We start from the raw sequence: 17,450 nt of genomic DNA on the forward strand, positions 1-17,450 counted from the left end.
CGGTTTCATGGCTGCCATTTTAAAAAGGCTTTTAAATTCATAATTTCCCAAGCACTCTAAATTCCACTATATTCTTATTGTCATTTGATCTACTGAAATGATGAAAAGATCAGAAAAGAACACACTTGGTACTTTACAGCTGTGGCTGGATAATCTTGTTCATGATCATCAAAGCAGGATTGTTTTTATGATCTTCAAATCTGCATATCAAATTACACAAGTCTATGCAAAAAAGAAAAAATATCAAATATTCAGACATCAGGACTATCTCAATAGAGTACTAGAGAATGCAGTTGGAGGCTAAGTGAAATGAACAGCTTTTGCAGCTTTGCAGTGTTGTTAAAGCAAAGGAGAGAAGCAACAGGGAACAGTTCAGCTAACACAGACTAACAGATCCTGGGCTGAATTCTGCACACACTTATGCACATCAGCAACCCCACTCCTGTAAGTCATCTATTTAATTCATTGGTTCTGTTGACCTAAATTATAATATTCACTGGATAAGTGTTTTAAGGATGATGCCTTGAAAGACATAATACTAATGTAATTATACATATATAAATTAGTTTCCATAGGCCTAGAAATCACTTATGCACTGATTAAGGATGGGATCCCACTCTTTCTAGATTTGTGGAAAACCAGTCTTTTCCTCGATACTGGTAGGAACAAAGCCCAAGTTCTAAATCCGAAGTGCATTATTAAAAAAATGTCCTTTGTTTTGTCACCTTTAAAATTTTATAGAATTTAAATATATCCATTAAAAATTAATGAAAATTTGTTTAGCCTCCTTCAGCTCACCTTTTTTTAAACTGTAGCTAAACAATCTTAACGATATGTGGTTGCTTAGCAATCAGCAAAGAACAAGACAGAAATATAGTAGTAAAGAAACTGACTGACATGTTCTGTGTTTGAATCATGGCATTCATTAAAAACAGCAGAAAAAGACCAACAGAAGTCTCAAAGTCTGAAAAACTATTAATAAAAGAATACATATAACTGTCTTTAGGAACAAATTATGCATTTAAAAGCTACAAATTGTGATTCACATGTCTACTCTTCATAAAAAATCCTTTAGGTACTATTAAAAATACATTAAAATCCTTCAGATTTTGATGAAGCCATTATTTACCTTTTGTTTTTAATTCAATTGTCAAGTGTGCTTCCCATGATTTTAAAAACAGTATATATCTACAAAGCAAGCAAGAGTTTATAGCTTTGAAGACTTGAAATTGATTTTTAATGCACCAGCTTTCAAACACTACAAAGGCTGCTCTCTGCTGATAAAGGCGGTAAACAAGAAATTGTCCTTTAACTGTTCCCTTTAATGTTTTTCTTTAATTAAAAATCAATCAAAAAACATTGCAACATTAAAAATTTTAAAATTAAGACATTAAAAAATGTTTAATGTTTTTGACACACAACGCATTCAAAACTAGAATGAAAACTTGTATTACTTTTGTTTACTTGTATTAGTTCAGAATTTTTTTGCAAACGTTAATCAAGAAATAAAACCACATAAAAGTAGTTTATCATTAAACACGGCTATTTTTATTGAGTAGAAATTTTAAAAATATGATTAAATAAAACCGGACATTATAAAAATACTGAAGTAAAATGCTTTTTTAATACCTTTAGATTAATATATTCCTTTCCTCTAATCAGACCACAGCCTATTTATGTAGATTAGTTACATCTAGAGTCTCATTTATCCAACCTGTATTTATCCTTTGATCACAAAGCTTGTTAACTTAAATGGTCTTTTATTGTTATGATTCGTTTTCCCATAATTATGCAGTTTAACTGCCTGATTTTTTTTGAATAAATATATGCAAACGCGCCAATCATATTCAGCAGTGTTATGCTGGATGCTCAATGAACTGTGAGAGCCATTTCAATACAATAAAACTGCCTGGAAGTGTTCCAGGGCAAGGACTGCAAATACCAGTAATCATAGTGTCACTAGAACTAGTACAGGCAAATACAAGCATGTCACACATACATCAATAGATGATCTGAAACACTGCCTGAAACTAATTTCGTATGTCTATCACTGCAAGAATTTACAATGCATCGATCAGAGGTTCCACCCACACAGCTGAAATTATGCATTTGTATCTTGTAACAAGACTTTTCTTTTCCCCTTTAGAGTCCTCCTTTGGCACACCATGGAGACTGCGGCACACAACCACCCAGCAGGAACAGGATGTGATTCAAAACTTTTCTATTATAGGTAAAAGTATATTATGAACCATAGGAACTCTGATCTGATACATACATCACAAAGCCAGAAGAAGGGTCCATGGCTTAAAATAAAATACTGTTCATTTGAAGGATTTTACTTGCCTAGATCGCTCATAGCATACTAAATTAAACTGAAAATAGATCAGCATGGTACTGATTCTCATGAGGGCTGAAAGAGGAGATATCCCCTCACTGCACAAAAGTGAGATGCAAATTGATCTTTATGCTGTCCCTCTGTGCAAGTAACACTAATAATTGGCTGAAACTATGCAGTTATACCTTTATATGCAGAGGGACTCCTCAATTTCGAGAACACATTACCAGATGAAAAAAGGAGATGTCTTCTCATCTCAAACGAGTGAGATGAATTGATCTTCTGCTATATGTTCTGTACAGGTAACATGACTAACTAGTGGAAGCAATTCAGTGGAAGAGAGAGATGGTTCTCGTGTGACCTTAATAAGCAGGAATTGTATCCGCAGCCTTTGGGATTTAGCTAGAAAATATATGACTGTTCAAGGAGGTTATTTAAAGAACTGATTAATATCCTAATTAACAGGGACATTCATATGAATTTGCTTGTTCCTGAAGCTAGTACTTAATACTGAGTATTTTATCTAAAATGCTTAATAATTTATCTATTTTTTTCTTTCTCGTAGGATTTGCAGTAATTAATCCAGAATCTACTGTTAAAAAAAAAAAAAAAAATGTCTACAGCAGACTGAAAAACTGAACTAAGGTTGCACTAAAAAGACCATGACAAATATATTACTACGGCTTAGAATGCACCCTGGCTAAGATTTATAGCAAGCTGTACACCACTCCATTTCATCTCCTCATATCAGCAAAAGCAGCAACTAGTTAATCTCCTTGTTGCCCCTTAAAAACATAACAAATGAAACACTTAAACTCAAGAAACTTTTCCCCAAAGTCATTTTGCCATTCTCTTCCTAGTACCTTTTTTTTTTTTTTTTCCCATTTTTTTTGCTCTTTAGGCAAGAACCTGCAGTCCCATGGGAGTTTCAGTTGTTTCCCATGTTTTTGAACCCTTTAGCATTAATTTCACCACTTCTCTTCTTACAGCTGAAGTAGAGATACAATTGAAAGTATAAAGCTCTCAGGCTACCTGCTGCAGAAATTTGTCCCAGCTGTTCTACTCTGACCTTTTGACATCAAAGGATTGCTTCTATACTTTTAAAGATAAAAACAGATCTTGTTTCTGCTCCAGTCAACAAATCATTGTTTAAGTTATTTTCACAGAAAAATCTTACCTGTTGGAAAATACTAGTACTAGTGTCAAAATGTCTTTTCTTTATATGTGCAAGCATTCCTCAGGCTTGAAGAGGTATCTTAAGACCTCTGCCATGTATTCTGTTTGCCTCAGAAAGAAAACAGCAATCCATATATACACACTTTTTATATGTAGAATGAGTGTCTTCTATAGCAAAACCTAAAACTAATTTGACAAGGCATTTTAATTCTTGTAGAAACAATGAAAGAAAGGAAGTAAAGCAGGATCTTTAAAAACATATGTGTACATATTATCCAGTATGTTAAAGTTTCCTGGGGAGGGAGGTAGTGAAAAGGAAGAAAAAATACTGCGGAAAAAAGAAAGAAATCTTTTTTTCTTTTGAAAACCAAATCCCAGCTGGTTTACAGCCAAATGTTGGGAAGACATTTCGGTTTTTAATGACATTTTTGCCTCATTAGAGCAGCCAGGTTGTATCTATGTTTTCTTAATACCAGTATTTTTGAATATTTTACACATACCTAATGATAATCCATGTAACAATATTTGCTGAATTTTAAGAATAATGCTATATTATGCACACTTTCAAAAATATATGAAAAAAGAGTGAAAATATATGTTCAGCGATATGTTCAATGGAGTCTGTTTTTTTCTTTCAGCTGCACACCTGATTATGCTAGGTTAACGATTGGACTTGATGATCTTAAAGGTTTTTTCCACTCTAAAAAATCCTGATTGTGTGATTCTATGTTACAGTTCACATCCTAGTTACAAAATCTTCTAAATTCCAGTCTCCTTAATTGTTTATAAAGAAGCTGTAAAGAAACATCACAAAAAGGTGAAATCTAAAAATAAAGGGCCCAATCACACTATTCTCAGCTGTACTCTGTAAGGCTCTTAGTCACAATTTACTCTTGAACCACTGAAATCATTGATGAAGTCAAAATTATGCTATTGACTGAAATATGAGTATGAAGAGGCCTTTTCATCGTTGATAAGGATAACGTAAATCTGACCAAATCTAATGTTAAAAGAAGTCTTCAAAGGATCAGTCACTGAAATTGCACTGCTAATCACAAATTTGTGTGTATTTTCCCATGTAAGAGAAGGTAGTGACAGTGAGCACCAAGATGAGGAAAATTCAGAGAACTTTAAGAGATGTTGAGAGCTGTGATCCAGTAAATCCTGCTTCATGTCTAATTCATGGGCACTGTCTTCAGGTCTTTTACTTTATAAACCAGCAATTTCTATGGATACATTATTTTTCTTAATTTATTGTTTAACAAGAATTTCTGTTCTGGCAACATAATTTTGTTTCTCATAATATCAATATTCTACTTGTCATACTCTTAAATTGTCTTTTGTTATGTTTATTGTTCTATATTGTAGAACTTAATCTTGGAAAGTTCTTTAGATCTCATATGGACCTATATATCAGAAATGGTCCTTTTGAAATAATTTTGCTATAAACAACACTGTCAAGGAGTTCAAGATCAAGACCAGAGCAGATGTAACACAAAACAAGAGTCCAGTTCTGCTTCCTCCCTCTATTTCAGCAGCCAGGGTGGATGCCACAGTCAGCAGTCACCGGATCTAGTCCTAAAATATATGTACTTTGTGTCACAGTACTATGCAGTGTATCTTGATAAAAATGAAATAATGCTTCATGAAAATATAGAAAAGATCCTTTTCTGAAATTCTTGCACAGCTGACCCTGGTATTGACTTCATTGAGTAACTAAAACTAAAGCTACAGAACGACGTATCACAAAACCTACTAACTTCAGACTGTATTGACTCAATACAAGCATTCACAGGAGTTACTCTGAAAGACATCTACCCTCGTGAAACACTGTAAAAACTGTAATGTGTCCTAGTCAGGTAGTTCTGAAGTTTGATCTGATGTCAATTTATTGACCTTAGATACAGCCCTAGAACATGCAGCTGTGAAAATCTGGGAATTATTAAGTATGAACATGCAAACTTGCAAATGTGTAGAACTGCCCCAGGATCTTACTGGTGCAAAACGTTAACTTCTCTAGTGAGAGAGAATAATATTCCTCATTTGCAGCAGCAGATATAAAAATAAAAAACGAAAAATAAAAAACGAAGACCTCTGTTTTCAGCTAAGAATTTAAATTACTGAGAATGAATGCAACTTCTGTGAGGAAAGATGCTTCTCCTTACACTGCAGCAGCTGCAGACTTCTTTTTGCAATCTTGAAATTTCTGAGTTGAAGTTTCTCAAAGCAAAGCATGGGATAGTATATCTAAAGACAGAGCAGCACTAATATAGCTTATGTTTTTCATTTCTCACGACTCTATCTTCTTAGGTACTACTAGACACCTGGTGACGAAGCTGTACTGGGACCTGACAGTAATCTGTTGACACATCATAAACATCAGGCGCCTGAAGTATTAAGAGTGATCTGAACTTTATCTTAAAATGCTACAGGACTGCCTAGTACAGCAGCTACAGCGATTCCCAGCTTAAGAGCTTATTGCATCACAGTCATTCTTTTTTAGCAGTTGTTTAGCAAAAGCTGTGACCACTGCTTTCTTTATTCATGCCCATCTCATTTCTGATATATTTACAAACCTGTCCAAGTTGCACCACAACTATAATAATAAATAGTCTCTAGGATGATCAACATTGCTTGCATATGTGTATAGTTTTCTACACTACTGTTTTCTACACTTTGAGGAACCTATTTCCAGAACTATTTGTTTACAGAAACTATTTTTTTCCTTTTATCCATTCTTTTATCTATTAAAAACCTGCCAGAAGAAATTGCGACTTGTTCACTCAGGGAACGGCAAACTGATTAAGTCAGAACTTTTTGGTAGGAGAGATATGAACATCTATGTGTATGTTTGTATGCGATTGTTCTTTTTCTAATGTCTGCTCTTCAAAATACAGCAAAATTCTGTTTCTCTTAGTCAGGTGAGCAGGTTAGCTTGATTTACTCCGAATAAGATGAACAAAATTTTTCCAGTAGTCTTTAAGGTCTAGAGTAAACAAAAATCTTTCAGCCATGTATTTCTATTTTCTCCTACTTTTCTCTTTTTTCTAACAAGTAGAAACGAATAGTTTGGACCTTAAGTGATTCAAAGGTCGCATGGAATTTTGAATCTGGCAATGAGAATTGTATAGCACTGGCCTATATTTAAATATTTTTAATAGATTTGCATTTGAAAGCAGTGTTTCTAAAGAATGTTTAGAATATGAGTGCTGAAGTTACAAGCAATGAAACATGCTGAAGTGTAGCTGTTCTAACTTCCCAGTGTGTCACTAAACACTGTTCTTCATACGCATCAATCTCATGTGCACATAAAATCACAAATGCTCAATTTTCAGAGGCCCTAAGTATTTGCAAGTCTCTTGTGCCAGTAAAAGTTGAAGGTACACAGCATTCTTGGCTATCCATCCAAAATTTTATACATACATGTATGTATGAATGTTTAAATTTTTTAATTTTTACGGTATGGAACAAGTTCATTGATTCATTTAAGTAACACATGCAACAATGGGACATAGCTGAATGCTACAAATTAATGAGTAAAGACACAAGTTGGTAAACAGTGTGACTAATGTGTAACAGAAGTCACTTAAAGAGAGGCAAGACTACACCGCTCTTAAACGTATCAGGCAGTATTTTATACAAATGCTGGTCATTTTGGGTCAGTGTGAAACCCATAGTCACATAGCAACACTTTACAGGTGTTCATTGATATAAATTGGGCTATCTGTAGAATAAAATCCTATTCATGAGAAATAAGGGAATCATAAAGCCTATTGACTTTAGTAGCTCTTACTAGTAAGCAAAGCAAAAAAAAATTGTTATGCACTCTTAACAAGAGTGAGAAAATTCGGATCTTACTGAGAAAGAAATTATTTATTTGATTTTAAATATTTATGGACTCAATTGGATGTACTAAGTAATAATATAATATTTAGCATGTATGTATATATATCTGTAGGTATATAAGTATGCATATATATATATATATATATAAAACGATAAAGTTTTAATAACAGGATCCTGCTAGGGAATTCTGCCATTAAACACTTGCTGAGGAAATGAGAGTGAAGAAAAGCCATTCCATTGTATGGATTATATAGTGTGAGATTATTGTGGTTCAGTAAGATATCTGGAAAAGCTAAAGTGAATATTTGCTAGAGAACACTTAAATCGTTTACCTTTTCCTTACTGAGGTAACGAAGAAAACTGTTTTTCTGAATTGACTAATGAAAGGAGATGATAAAGCAGCTCTTTGGATTCTGTATCTTTTTTCCACTGGCTATACTTTTGATTTCTAATTGTGCAATTTACTTTTCCAGACAGAGGTTTCCTGGAGTGATTAAGGATATTGCAGATCCAGAGAGAGGGCTGATCCTTTACTATTTCTCCCTAAGTCTGCAGTTTGAATTTTACATGAGGCAGAAGTACAGGACCAGACACAAAGTAGTGTCTACATTCTAAATGCAAATTTTATATAAAATTTACTCCAGGGACGTGGAGATGGAGAATACAAAATGTATTTCAGTAATGCAAAATTATAGTGAAGAGTATCAGATTTTCCCATGTAGCTACTTTAAGTCTGTGCCTTTCCTAAATAGAAACCAACTACTCTGTTTCATACTGTGCATTTGTTTTGTCAATATAACTACAAAATATAGTATCAATAACTATGTTTGAATAGGTTGTTCAGTAGGGAAAACTGAATGTTTCCTAATCCAACCTACTGACTGGATCATCTAAACATCCAAAACACTCTGTAAATATTCAGGGAAAACAAAGCCAGTATCAGGTATACCAGTATGTGCTATGAGGCGTTACGGTTAATATTTCCCACAGTTATCATAATGAGAACTCATAGAAACCACAACACACCTTTTTAAGGGAGGAAATTCCTCTTTTAGCTTTATATAGATCTCAGGAAAAAAAAAATCATAACTGATATTATACAGTGAACACTGTAAAAAAAGGAATCATATTTTCCATAGGGATTTTACACTACAGTTGAATCTTTACTACTCAGTAGCATCAATACATGAATTAATCGCTTTATATAGACATTACATGGTTGTAGAAAAGTATGATTTTCTGTTCTTTTAGTAAGTATTACACTTGTCAGTCAGAAAAAAATGTGGGTTTTTTTATCATTCTGACAACTCTATTTTACAGTAAGAAGTTGACATTACTTAAACAAGTGTGGTTGAAAGTTGTTTGTTTTTTTAAAGCATGAATTATAAATCAAATTATCTCCAATTGTGCCCTAACCTAAACTCTTTCCTCAAGTGTCACTTTTTGTTAAAATCAATTTCAGATTTTAAGTATTGCTCCACTCACCTAATTGATAGCAACACAAATTCATGATAGACGTAAACCGAAATTGTTTCTGTGACACAGTTCAACAGTATATTGATAATTAGTTCACAGTGATCTTGTACAGACAGCCTTTTTCATTTTTTTTTCCCAGTTATAAATATTTAGTTTACAGGCCACTGGTTACTGGAATTTTGGCTACTTAACCTACCAATTTCCGACGGCCACTTCTATTTAGTTTAAAACATTAGATGCAGCTGGCAACTAGAACATTCGGTGTTCACAGACCACAGGGTATGATAACTCCAAGGTATTGTGAATTTTCTTTTGCTACATCAAGCGTCTACAGTGCACCTTCTTTCCCACTTGCTGCATACACAAAATGAGTCTGTGTCACTTCTGATACACTCAGTTCATTCCCCTATGACTCAGAACAGCGTATTAGGAGAACCACAGGATAAAACAGAGATGACATTTCAAATATATTTAATAGTCATTATCCAGAGCCTGCTTTCAATCCAAACGTTAAAAATCACTTTGGAACATACCTGTAGTATTTGAACATTAAGCTGCATTAATCATGAAGTACTACTTTAAATTAAATCAACTAGAGCCAAATTCTGCCCTCACCTTCAGTCTGAGAGTTCACCACTCTGAAATACATCTTCTGTGTTTGGACTTTAAACTACCTGCTAATAATTAAGTCATTCTTTGCTTAGCACCCTGTATCCAATGGTCCAAATTCTGCCATTTCTCACATTCACAAAAGTCGGTAGAGGACAGTGTGGATATAACTGGCAGCAGAATGCAGCCCAGCTGTAATTTCTAAATAAGCCTTGGTAGAAGACAGAGCATGTAAGTCTTTTGCTATAAAGCAATCATCAATATTGACTCAGGCTGCTGGAAATCTGACTAGTTGTTTTGCTGTTTCATGACAGGATGTGAGTTTTGTTAACATTTGGGGGTAGGAGGGAATCACCACATACATTTTCTTTCTATTTGACTAAGCAGAATTTTCCGTGCTGAAGGTTTGGTTGTTTATGGGGAGAGGAGGAGGCAATGGGGCCCCAATGTTACTGCTCTGCGTTTAAAAAAAAAAAAAAAAAAAAAAAGTGTATATCTTCTAAAGAAGGAAATTTTAAAAAATTAAAACATACATCTTGGAAAGACAGCTCATATTTACATACAGAATTGGAGGGCTATAATACACTGTTGCAATAGATGTCCTCAGTGTGTAGAGTTTCTCCCACGTCCTGTTAGTTACTGCAGATGATATGACTGCTTCAGAAATGCCCTCCCCCTTCTCCAAATCAAAGTGAAGTGAAACCTTTGGAAGCGCCCACCTCTGCCTGATGATATTCTCAGAAAATACCCCAGTGTGCCCCATTACTAAATGCCTGCCTGTACTCCCACATGCCTCTCTTTTGCACTGCCATAACTCTGTTTCAGTGTGGCATTTACTTTTGAATCACACGGGAAACACCAGTGTGACAGCAGAACCAGACCCACAGATGTGGTCTGGTTCCATTTTCATTAAGTCCACCTCTCGTTAGTGACTTGTGTTGGTCCCTTCAGTGATGCCTTACAGCAGATTTCACTGCATATAAAAGGTAAAGTTAAACCAGTGTCTAAAGTGAGGTCCAGGGTATTCTAAAAGTCTCCTACCTGAATTATGGACATCCGGCTCGGGGGAGCCTCGCTGGCGTTAGTCCCTTGCCCTGTGAAGCTGGTGTGGCAGCCCACATGTCCCTGGGGTACAGTCAGGTTGTTGGAGGCGGGCTTCAGGTACATCACCTCAGACCTGGGAGAGCTGAGGGGCAGGCGGGTCTGGTAGTCAAAGTACATGGGTGAGGTGGCCAGGGATGGGCTGCTCACCACGTTCATGACATTGAGGGGGCCCCGGCTGTCCTCGCCCTCACTGGGCACCAGCATAATGTCATTCTTGCTGATCTTCTTCTTCTTGCCCTTGCCCCCTCCACTGCCACTGCCTCCTCCTCCCCCGCCACTGCCTCCCCCTCCTCCCAGCTGAGGGTGGCTATACTCGGCAATGCGACAATTATAGGTTCGGATCTCCTTGTTCTCTCGCTTGCACTTCACGGCAATAGTGATCATGGCAGCCAGCAAGATGATGGAGACAGTGCTCAGCGTCACGATCAGGGGCAGCGACAAGTCCCAGTGTGGTCGCCGATGCTGCTCGCCATTTACCTGTGGCTCGCCAGCCTCAGGCAGGGGCCCTGCCAAGGCCCTGACAATGAGCTTGGCCACTGCGGAGAGGCTGGGCTTGCCATGGTCACTGACTTTTACCACCAGTTCAGCCACAGGGCTGAGCTCCTCCCAGTAGGGGTGCAAGGTGCGTATCTCACCGCTAGTGGGGTCCATCTCAAAGAGGTGCTCCTCATTGCCTTCCACAATCTCATAGGTGAGACGCCCGCTCTCCCCAAAGTCACTGTCCAGGGCACGGACGGTGCCCACAGGGTAGCCTACCCCAGCATTGCGTGGCACCTGCAGCTCAGCGGTGTCATTGATGAGGGCGGGCAGGACGATGAGGGGTGCATTGTCATTGACATCAAGCACGGTGACGCGCACCGTGGCGTTGCTTTCGCGGTGGGGTGAACCTGAGTCTTTGGCCAGCACGCGAAACTCAAAGTGCTTTGTCTGCTCGTAGTTGAAGCTCCTCAGAGCATAGATAGCACCATTGGTGGGGTTGACAGAGACATAGGTGTAGATGGAGACATCGCCCACATGCCCAGGCAGAATGGAGTAAGAGACTGTCCCATTTTGTCCCAGGTCGGGGTCCTGGGCCAAGACGGAGCCCAGATACTCTCCAGGGATGTTGTTCTCGGGCACCTGTAACACATAGAGGTTCTTGCTGAAGCGGGGCGGGTTGTCATTCTCATCGAGGATGCGGACGGAAAATGACTTGGTGGAGTTGAGCGAGGGGTTGCCCCCATCACGTGCCACGATGGTCACATTGTACTCATCCTGTGCCTCACGGTCCAGGGGCCGGTCGGTGACCACAGTGTAGAAGTTGTCATAGTTCTCCTCCAGGGTGAAAGGGACGGCTCCGGGCCCGCCGCCACCGCCCAGCACCCGACACTGGAGCTGCCCGTTCTTGCCCGAGTCACGGTCGGTGACCCGCACCAGGGCAATGACAGTGCCTGGCGGGGCAGCCTCACTCAGTGCTCCCTGGCGAACAGAGACAAAGCCAATGGTGGGAGCATTGTCATTGCGGTCGATGAGGCGGACGGTGACCTTGCAGTGAGCGGGGATGGGATTGGGTCCCAGGTCCCGAGCCTGGACATCGATCTCAATGAGGCCGCTCTCCTCATAGTCCAGGTTGCCCTTGACACGGATGAGGCCACTCTGTGGGTCAATGCTGAACAGGTCACGGACACGCTCAGGTGCGTAGCCACTGAAGGAGTAGAGCACCTCTCCGTTGGTACCCTCATCGGCATCAGTGGCATTAAGGTCGATGACGGCAGTGCCCAGTGGCGCGTTCTCCGGCAGCTCTACCACGTAGGAGGCCGCCTCAAAGATGGGGCTGTTGTCATTGGAGTCAATGAGGCGCACGTTGATCTGCACTGTGCCCGAGCGTGGTGGGTCGCCGCCATCCAGTGCCGTCAGTACCAGGGTGTGGTGACTCTGCTCCTCACGGTCTAACGGCTTCTGGATGACCAGCTCTGGAAACTTTGTGCCATCACCGCGGGACTTCACATCAAGGGAGAAGAGGCCATAGTCATCACGGGTGAGCAGGTAGGTGCGCAGCCCGTTGTCCCCGGCGTCCGGGTCGTGGGCGCTGGTGAGGGGGAAACGGGTGCCCGGCGCAGCATTTTCCGAGATGTCCATGTCCACTTGGTCAGAGGGGAAGGCCGGTGCGTTGTCGTTCAGGTCCTGGATCTCCACCTTGATCATGCAGATCTCCTGGTCGTTGGCGAACACCTCGAGGGACAGCTGGCACTTGGCGCTGCGCCGGCACAGCGCTTCGCGGTCGATGCGCTGCTTGGTGTAGAGCAGCCCGCTCTCCCCGTCCACGTCCAGGAGGTGCGGGGCTGAGTTCTCCAGCACCCGGAAGGTGGATTTGGGGCCGCGGCCGCCGCCCGGGCCGCCGCCGGCAGCGCCGCGCTCCGCGGGCAGCCCCCCGCCTCCCGCCGCGCCCGCCGCCAGCCGCGCATCGCGGCCGATGTTCCCGATGACCGTGCCCGCTCCCTGCTCCTCCGGTACCGAGTAATTCAGGTTCTTCAGCGACAGGGCGGGAGCCCAGCAGAGGAAGAAGCAACAAATGGAAAGGTACATCCCCGGGCAGGGGTGGGGGTGGGGGGGGCAGCAGCTGCAGCGGCGACCAGGGTTGTCCCCGTCTTCTCTGTCTCCCGCGCTGGGTTTGTTCTTCCTCCTCCTCCGTCGCTCCGTCGGCTTTCTTCCTTTTTTTTTTTTTTTTTTTTTTTCTTCCTCCTCTCTCCCCACCCCTATATTTTAAGTTCCTGAACCTGTTGCTCTAAAACATCTGCAGAGACACAGGATGAGAGGCAGCAAATAGACCATGTAGCTCTGAGGGAGGGAGCAATCGGGGGGGCCGGAGGGAGGGAGGGAGTGAGGGAGGGAGGAAGGGGGGGGAGCAGCTTCGGCAGCGTTTCAGCGAGCGCCTGCCGTGCTTGCAGTCCCCTCGCAGTTACTTCGGCTGTCCAACTTCGGCAGTGGGAGGATTTCAAAAATCAGAAAATTTGCAAAAGATCTTCTCCTCCAGGCAGGCGAAGCGTTCTCGATCCTTGAATCCCCGCCGATGTACAAAGAATAATAAAAATAATAACAATAATAAAAAATCGGCGGCAGTGGTTGTTTTTCTAAAAACGATCAAAAAGCTTTTTCTTTTAAATAGGTGTATTTATCTATACATAGGAAAGGGGGGTGGCCACAGGTCTGTAAGCAGGGGTAGAAAAGCTCATTTGCTACTCATCGCTTGTGATGCGATTGATGGACTGGAGGGGTAGGAGAGAGACAGAACGGGGGGAAAAAAGTCTCAGCTTGTTGTTGAAGCCCTCTTCGTGTGCAGTGAGAGGCAGTGAAATGTCTGAAAGCACCGCGGGGTTGTTGGTTTTCAGGGAGTGTTTTGCTGCATTTAGAGATCTAATCTTGCATTGCTTGCAGCGGAGAGCTGCATCTCGCTGCCATCGGTATTTCCCCCCCTCTCTGTCTCGTACACCTCACTATTTCCTTCCCGAATGAGAAGGCGAGTGACTGAGGACTGCAGGGCAAGAGGGGAAATCAAAACACAGGAAAAAAGAAAAAAAAAAAAAAACAAAAAACAAAAAACACCCAAAACCAAACCACCAGCAAAAACTAGTGTCCTGATTTGTAGTTTCCTTTCTCTCCCTCTACTACCAGCCTCCCACTCGTCCTTTTGTGGGGGAAAAATTAAGAAACCCACCGTCTGACGGTCATCCTTAGCGGTAAATATATATTTTGAGACAAATCACAGGCTGTGCTCAATCAGATACACACTTGGGTTTCTTTAAGACAGGCCAGTAGCCGCCGCCACCACCACATCTTTTCTCTCCGTGTATCTGTGCGTGTGTGCGTATGCGTGTCTGAGGAGCTGCACTTTTCTCGATGCAGTTTAATTCCAGTTCGCTTTTCTCTCCAGCCGAGAGGAAATCAACAGGCACCCCATGGCTGGACGCATAGATTTTAAAAAAAAGAGAGCAAGAGAGAGAGAGAAGGGGGGGGGGGGGGGTGGGAAGGAAAGAAAGAAAGACAGAAAGAAAAGCCACCACACACACTCTCTCTCTCTCTTAGTCTCTCGCTAAAAGGGAAACAGTCTCTGTATTCACAGGGCTGCGCTATCAAGTGCCTCTCTTTTCTTTCTATTCAGTATCTCCTTCCAATGACACTGCCGCCTAGTCCTCTTCATTTAGGGGAGGGGAGAAGAAGAGGAAAAACAATCCTGGCGATGAATAAAGTGGGAGATCTTTTAGTTGACTAATTCGCTTATATTAAACACTATGCAGTTCCGCGATTGGTGTGATGCATTTTTTTTTTTTTTTTTTTTTTTTGCAACCCTTTCAAGCTTTAACCGTCTCTCTGGGCATCTTGGTACAGGGGAGGAGAGCGGCGGCAACGTCTGCGTTCCCCCTCTCTGATATATACCTTTCCCAGCGATACGGTGTATAGGTAAATATTGGGGAAGGGTAACTACATTTTATTTCAGGTTCTTTTAATAACTAGAAATAAATGAATGTCACATCTAGAAATGCAGGTGTTTCAATCTGCTGGATGAGTCAGATCCAGAGGAACAAATCACATTCACTATCGCCTCATGTTCCTCCTTTCACAGACATTAGTTGCAGCTTCTTCCTAACGCTTCTCTGACTCACTCTATAGACAGGAAAAAAAAAAAAAAAATCAGATTTATATTTTGGAGGGGGTGGGTGGGGGAAGGGGAAAAAAAAAAAAAAGAGAATGGGGGGTGGGGGTTTGGATCCAGCTACACTTTTACTATACCTCTTTCTCCGGGAGACTGAGGATCAGGAAAACAAGGCTGTTATCCACTCACTGGCACAGAGGCGCGTCTGTCTCCTGCTTTGCTGAGTGTTTTTAACCACCTTTCCTCAGTGTTATGTGTGAAATAAGTCAGAGATCTTTCATATTAAAAGAAAAAAAACCCGAAAACATAGGTTCCCAATACATAGCTCACAGATCTAGTTCCGAGTCTCAGTTCTGCACTGTTTTTTTCTCCTTTATTTGAGTCCAGACCCAAAGTACACAGTTAATTCTGCAACCTGTGGTGGAGAGGCTTTCAAAAGGGAAAGAAAAAGAAAAAATAAATATTCTTCTCTGCCTCATTGATGGGTGGCCCCTTTCAAACAGACGGTCGCCAGTCTTAGCCAGGCAGCACGCGAAACGAACGCCGATCCCCGATAAGCCAGATCCATTTCGCCAGCCTCCCGTAGGTAAGTGGAGAATTCAGCGAAAATTCAACAGTTGGAGCCGCTCTCTGCCTCTCTCTCTCCTCTCTCTCTCTCCCCCCCCCGCCCCCCCTTCCTCCTCCTCCTCCTCCTCCTCCTTTCCTCTCCGCCTCGCCTCCCTCACTGCAGCACTCGCGGGGCCGCCGCGCCGCGCCGCGCTCACCCAGCGCCGCTCGCCGACTGCCTCTATTCACCTCACGCCGCGGCTTAAACATTGATACGGATTCCTCGCCAGCCAATCGGCGGCGGCGGCGGCGGCCGGCCCCGACAACGATCCGCCAATGGGAGGAGGCGGGCGGGCGCGGGGGGCGGGGCCGCGGCGGGCGCTGGGTGTCATTGATTAGATCGGTTCGGTGGGAGACGCGCAACGTGCGAGAGGTTCGAGCGGGCGGGCGGGCGGCTGCGGTGTCTCGTTGCCGCGCACCGCAGCGCCGCGCCCCCAGCCCCCCCCCCCCCGGCTTCGCGTTACTTATTTATTTATTTATCCCCCCCCCCCCCCATTTCTTTATTTTTAAGACATATCAGCGAGTCTTCCGTGATGACGGGTGGGAAAGGACGGGGGACGCGACTCCCCCGCGCTTCTCTACAGCGCCGTGAGGGCGAGGGCTTGCCTCAGCGGCGCGGTCCCCCAGTCCTGGGGAGTGCCGGCGCACCCCTCCCCACCCCCCCGGGATGCATGGCGGCGAGGGACGCGTGGCTGCGCCCCCCCGGCCCTGCGGGAGCCGCCCCGAGCGGGTCTCGCCCTCCCCGAGGGGCAGCTCCTGAGGGCGGGGGCACCCCGCTGCCCGCGAAGCGGCGGTCGGGGGGGGCGGGCGCGGCGGCAGCCGGGCGGTGCGGGGCTCGGGGCCGCAGCAGAGCCCTGCCCGCCCCTCCCCTCCCTTCCCCGCCCGGCGCGGCGCGGCGGCCCCGCCGCGGGGGGAGGCTGTCGGCGGAGGGCGGCGGGGGGGCGGGTGCGGGGACACGGAGGGGCCGGGACACCCCGAGGCTGGCAAGGTGAGTGCTCGGACTGCCGGAGCGCCGGTCTCGACCCGCGCGTCCCGGAACGAAGCTGCCATTTGTAAGCTGTGAGTGATGAGCGTGTAAGTAGCATGAATCATTTAGGGGGAAAAAAAAAAAAAAAGGTAAAACAAAAAGAAGGAAAATCCACGCCGGAGCAATTATAAGACGCTCCTGACAATTATTTTAGGAGTGGCTCTTAAAAGATTCCCTTAAGGAAGCTGCTCTTTCGCCTTGCTCAATAGGATAACCTTCAGCCCTCTCCGAGTTACTGTGTCCATAAATACTATTTGACTTGGAGAAAGTGTTACGAATGTATAAATTCAAATAAGTGTTCTTTCTAGACCCATCTTCCTGTCCTGAAGACCCCTCTGTAGCTTTAAAACGGATAGTTTGCAATGCAGAACGAGTCTGCTAGTAACCATTGCAAAACTAATGCTGTGTTAAAATGCGGTATATAAATAAACTGTACATACATTAGTGGCAGCGTAAAATCACTACTCTCAGACGTGCCAGCTTTCTGTGTGAGAGTGACAGACAGACGAAATAAAGGATACGTTTACAAAATGGGCTTTGCTTTCTGAATGAGGGCTTTGCATTGGCTGATGAAAATCGGCGTATTCGGCTAAGTCACTTACTTGGAGAAGTCCCCTATAGGAGCAACAACAATTTAAAAA

The 17,450-nt window shown here is 42.9% G+C and overlaps 1 protein-coding gene across 4 annotated transcripts in view; it reads right to left on the bottom strand.

Annotated features, from left to right (window-relative positions):
* The window catches only part of PCDH17 (protocadherin 17), a 119,060-nt gene extending 103,249 nt beyond the window's left edge, over nucleotides 1-15,811 (bottom strand). For all 4 annotated transcript variants that reach the window (XM_074912262.1, XM_074912245.1, XM_074912237.1 and 1 more), the window contains exons 1-2: nucleotides 15,314-15,811; nucleotides 10,484-13,580 (exon numbers count right to left, since the gene is read on the bottom strand). In XM_074912262.1, the coding sequence (XP_074768363.1) occupies nucleotides 10,484-13,111 (2,628 nt within the window). In that variant the 5' untranslated portion in view covers nucleotides 13,112-13,580; nucleotides 15,314-15,811. The remainder of the gene's footprint in view (nucleotides 1-10,483; nucleotides 13,581-15,313) is intronic.
* Nucleotides 15,812-17,450: the final 1,639 nt, after the last annotated feature.

This window comes from Athene noctua, chromosome 1, assembly GCF_965140245.1.
Source record: "Athene noctua chromosome 1, bAthNoc1.hap1.1, whole genome shotgun sequence".
NCBI classification, from domain to species: Eukaryota; Metazoa; Chordata; class Aves; order Strigiformes; family Strigidae; genus Athene; species Athene noctua.